General features: G+C 37.5%; 1 protein-coding gene across 1 annotated transcript; it reads right to left on the bottom strand.

Moving 5' to 3' along the window:
• Window positions 1-462: 462 nt before the first annotated feature.
• On the bottom strand, window positions 463-4,484 carry LOC125029527. Its single transcript, XM_047619467.1, has 5 exons — window positions 3,993-4,484; window positions 2,574-3,443; window positions 1,869-2,435; window positions 1,340-1,562; window positions 463-524 (listed from the first exon to the last, which is right to left on the bottom strand). Exons 1-5 carry the CDS (start codon window positions 4,482-4,484, stop codon window positions 463-465), a joined length of 2,214 nt encoding a protein of 737 aa, XP_047475423.1.
• Between the last annotated feature and the right edge of the window lie 516 nt (window positions 4,485-5,000).

Here is a 5,000-nt window from a genome sequence, read left to right as displayed (position 1 = left end):
CCAAGCTACACTTACAAAAATCGTACGAACAGCAAAACAGAAGCCAAAAATGTACCTGAACATGAATCATTATCTCACACTAATGTTCCATAATTCCTTCTGTTGAGGCTTTTGACACATCGGTCCCGTGTAAAGCAGGTCGGGGAGTGACAACAGTGCAGATAGATTAGCCTTTCATGGCAACTGAATCGAAGGAAAATATTAATTACATGGAAGAGAGAGAGAGAGAAAGCGTGTGTGAGTGAGAGAGAAAGAGGGAGAGGGAGAGGAAGATAGAGATAGACATGTAGATAGACAGATAGATAGATAGATAGATAGAGAGAGAGATTTACAAACTTTGCCTTTGCCCCTTCTTCCCGCTTCATTACCTACAATAACTAATCTTCATATTGATGCCGGCTATATACACGTACAGGCCTGTTTATAGAAACCAAAGGCATAGTCTAGTCATTCATGAATATTTCAAAACTGAAGTTGCTTCTCATACTGTATATTCTGTGTACCCGTGCATAGATCAGGTTCAACTAATAGAGAATATCTACCTTGTATTTATACTTTATATTTACATATATCAAAGATGCTTTTACTATTACATGTTCTACGAAATAGTAACTTGATTTCATTTCAGCTTATTTATGAATATCTAAGAGCACATCAAAATTTATTCCAGCATTAAGCAACATATTTCAGAGGACTGTCCAGGTTGCATAAAATAGAAAATAAAATGTTTCTCAATATAAGCTGGATAGTATAATAAGCATTTACAATTTGCACAATATGTTTTCGTTAATGCATGAAGCTTCATGGGACAGTAATTAGCATTTCGTTATTATCATTATGATGATTTTTGTTATTGTTGTTTCAGTTGTTGTCTTGATATCAATATTATTATAATATCGTTTTTTTTGTTCCTTTTACTATTGTTGTTGTTTGCTATTATCATTATTATTATTGTTGTTGTTGTTGTTATTATTATTATTATTATTATTATGTGATTGTTATCTCGGTTTAGGTGGTGAATTCCGGTTTATTTCCTAGAGAGCAAGTTGCACCCAGCAACCTTAGGTCTCTAAGACGTGCCTAACAATCCTTGCAGTCCCCAGCAGAGCTGCTTTCTGCAAAAGCTCTGTGCTACTTTGCAATTCCAGTTTGTTCAGCCAGTCATTCAACTTTTTAGATGTTACTCCTAGGGCTCCGACTACGACCGGGATAACTACAACCTGAGCCATATTCCAGATCTTTTTCACCTCACGCCTCAATTCAATGTAGTTATCAATCTTTTCCTGCTCTTTCAACTCCACCCTTTTGTCCCCAGGCACAGCAATATCTATTATCTGACATTTCCTTTCATCCTTGTACACAACCACTATGTCAGGCCTTCTGTGTTGAATGACATGATCTGTTTGGATGTTAAAATCCCATAAAATTTTTACCCTGTCATTCTCCATAACACTTTCAGGTCTGTGGTTGTACCACTTAACTTCTCCTACTAACTCAAACTTCTGGCATAGTTCTAAATGTACAATTCTGGCAATGCTATCATGTCTTTGCTTATATTCTCTCTGAACAAGTGTTTTGCATTCTGCTATCAGGTGTGCAATAGATTCGTCCCTTTCCCCACACATTCTACACTTTTCAGAAACATCTTGGCCATCAATATTCTTTTTTATCCAGTTGGTTCTGAGGGCTTGCTCCTGCGCTGCAAAAATCAAACCCTCCGTTTCCTTCTTCAAATAGCCTTTCCTTATCCATCCCCATGTGTCCTCACTTCTCATTTCTTCCGTTTCTCTTAAGAATTTGCCATGAAGCTGCTTTTCTTTCCACCGTCTGTGCCTTTCTTCCTTTCTTTGCTTCTTTGTCGCTGAAACCGGTTCCTCATATTCTGGCAAAATCCCCTCACTCTTAACAAGTTTCAAAAGCATTTCTTCTGACTGGTCCACATATAGAGATAGACTATGTTCCTCATTTTCAACACACTCTACAATACTAAGGAGACCTCTTCCACCTTCCTTTCTAGGGATGTACAGCCTGTCTATGTCACTCTGTGGGTGGTACATTCGATTCATTGTCATAATCTTTCGTGTTTTTCGATCCATAATGTTCAGCTCATCTTTGGTCCATTTTAGAATTCCTGCACTGTATCTCACTAAAGACACTGCTCTGGAGTTTACTGCAGTAATTACATTACTTCTGTTCAGTTTCGATGATGTTAACTGTCTAACTCTTCTATAGTATTCCTTTCTGATCTTATCTTTCATCTCTGCATGCATAATATCATCAACTTCTAAAATACCTAAGTACTTGTAGCCTTTATCAGACTCTAACTCTGGTATCACTTCCCCCGACGAAAGCTCCATCCCACCAACACTAGCAAGCTTTCCAGCCTTCATTGTGACATGTGCACACTTATTCAATCCAAACTCCATATAGATGTCCTTAGAAAATACCCTAACTGTGTTAGTAAGTCTTTCAGTCTCCCTCTCATTGCTTCCATACAGCTTAAGATCATCCATAAAAAGTAAATGGTTGATCTTTTTTCCGTTTCCTTTTCCAAGTTGGTAAACCGCAGATACATTTCTGAGTATATGGCTTAGTGGAATAAGCCCAATCACAAACAACAATGGAGACAGTGTATCGCCTTGAAAGATTCCTCTCTTGATGTTCACACTAGCTAGCTCTTCATTGCCTGATGTTAGTATAGTACGCCAGCTTTCCATACTTTTGGACAAAAGATTAACAATGTTTTCAGCAACTCCACACATCTCCATGGATTTCTTAATCCAGGAGTGGGGCAACATATCATAAGCTTTCCGATAATCTATCCACACCATGCTTAACCCAACTTTCCTCCTCCTACAGTTCTTCAAAACTGTCTTGTCTATTAACAACTGGTCCTTCGTCCCTCTACTATTTCTACGACACCCCTTCTGTTCCTCGGGTAGTAAATCATTTTCATTCAGATGATCATATACATCATCTGCAACAATACCAGTAAGTAATTTCCACATAAGTGGTAAGCAGGTTATTGGCCTGTAATTGCTTATTTCGTTTCCCTTGCTCTTGTCTTTTAATAGTAGGACAGTCCGACCAGTTGTCATCCAGTCTGGTACTTCACCTTTAGTTATGCAATCCTGCAGATGAGATGCAATTCTTTCCTGCAATGACACAAACCCCTTAATCCAATAGCCATGGACACCATCTGGTCCAGGAGCCTTCCAGTTCGCAATTTTGCGAATTCTTTTCCTGACTTTTGTTGCTGTAATCTGAATGTCCTGTTGTCTGTTACCTTGCATCTCTTCTGCTACAACCTGGATCCAATCTGCACTTTCATTGTGTCTTACATCCTTCTCCCATATTCCAGACCAAAATTCCCTAGTTTCTTCCTTATCCGGTATTACATTCTCATCACATGACCTTCCATCTAACTCTTGGTAAAACCTTGACTGATTAGATGGAACAGTCTATTCTGTCGGTGCTGCTTTACTCGATTTGTTTAGCGCTTTAAAGTAGCAGCTTTAGCCTTAATTCGTTGCTTAAGTTCTTCAGCTGCTCCTTTGTAACCCTTTTGTTTGACTCGATACAAACGATCCAACCTGATCTTATGACTTTCCTTCCTCAACATTCCTTCCTCCCATCTTTCAATCAAACGAACATCCTTGCGCAGTGCATTAATTTTAGCTTCAATTCTTCTTTTCCAGAATGGCTCCTCCTTTTTCGTGTGTTTTACTTCCTTTACTCCTAATAATTCAGCAATAACTAATGCTCCACACTTGACGAGTTTGTTATCTTCGGTAATGTTTTTTGTTTGAATCGATTCTATCACCTCATCTACCAGCCTAATCTTTTCCTTCAGTCTCAATCTATCGATCCTCCGTAGGTTTTGTGGGTTTGGTAAATCATCGTTCCTCATCAACTCAAGAATTTTCTCCAAAATACTTTGTTTTTCAACTGTATCTATGCCATCACGATTGACATCTTCCAAAAAAACTTACAAAACCCTCAAATTCAGCCTCATCAAGGCTCCTCTCTCCAAACATCTCCACAAACTGCTTCTCACCAATAAACCTCATCTGATCCTGTGCAACACCAGCCCTCACATCATTTTCACCTACTTCACCAGCATCACCAATTCTACCTTCTTGAACATTTCTCCTAATCTCCTCTAATTGTAGTTCTGTTAACCAACCCTTTCCCTGAATCATCCGCACCTGATCACAGAGCCTTTGCTCTGTTACTTCAGCCATACCATTTTCATTCCAAATAGCATACAACCTCTGTCTATAACCTCTAACTTCTGGCTGACTTTCATAGTAGCACGTCATTACACAGATGTTATCTTGTGTTGACCACTTTTTTCGGACAGTAGCTTTATGACGACCGAGCCCGCGCGCCCTGTCCGCGGGACACCTGCCGGACGTAAGACCTTCACCTAAGTTGGTTCCAGCCTCATTTACGTCGTTGTTTGATACATTTGTATTAGACATTTTCACTCATAGAGGTTTAGTGAGTTTTAGGTTACACTACCACCGGTATTTTTATCGAGAAACCATCTCTAGGAGGGTTACCAACCACGGTTAAAGAGTCCCCCCTACCCATGAGACAGACTTGCCCCCGCCGGACGCCAACCCGGTATTTCATGGTCTCGGGGTAATTATTATTATTATTATTATTATTATTATTATTATTATTATTATTATGATTATTATTATTATTATTATTATTATTATTATGATTATTATTATGATTATTATTATTATTATTATTATTATTATTATTAATTCCTTTTATCATTATTATTATCATTGCTATTATTATCATTATTATTGCTATTATCATTATCATCATTAATATTACTATTATTATCATTATCATTGTTATTATTGTTGTTATCATTATCATTATTATTATTGTTGTTATCATTATCATGGTTATGAATATTTTGTTACTATTATTATTAATTTTATAGTTTGAATTGTTACCATTATTATTATCATTAATAT

This window comes from Penaeus chinensis, chromosome 10 (genome assembly GCF_019202785.1).
Source record: "Penaeus chinensis breed Huanghai No. 1 chromosome 10, ASM1920278v2, whole genome shotgun sequence".
Lineage (NCBI taxonomy): Eukaryota > Metazoa > Arthropoda > Malacostraca > Decapoda > Penaeidae > Penaeus > Penaeus chinensis.
This window is presented reverse-complemented; position numbering and strand designations above follow the sequence as displayed.

Bases quoted from the DNA above. Each gene is read 5' to 3' on its own strand.
- LOC125029527 (XM_047619467.1), bottom strand. From the start codon at position 4,484: ATGTCTAATACAAATGTATCAAACAACGACGTAAATGAGGCTGGAACC. The intron at 2,436-2,573 runs GTATCTGCGGTT...GTATTTTCTAAG, and splicing joins TAAGCCATATACTCAGAAAT to GACATCTATATGGAGTTTGG. The intron at 1,563-1,868 runs GTTTCAGCGACA...ACACTTGTTCAG, and splicing joins TGCCAGAATATGAGGAACCG to AGAGAATATAAGCAAAGACA.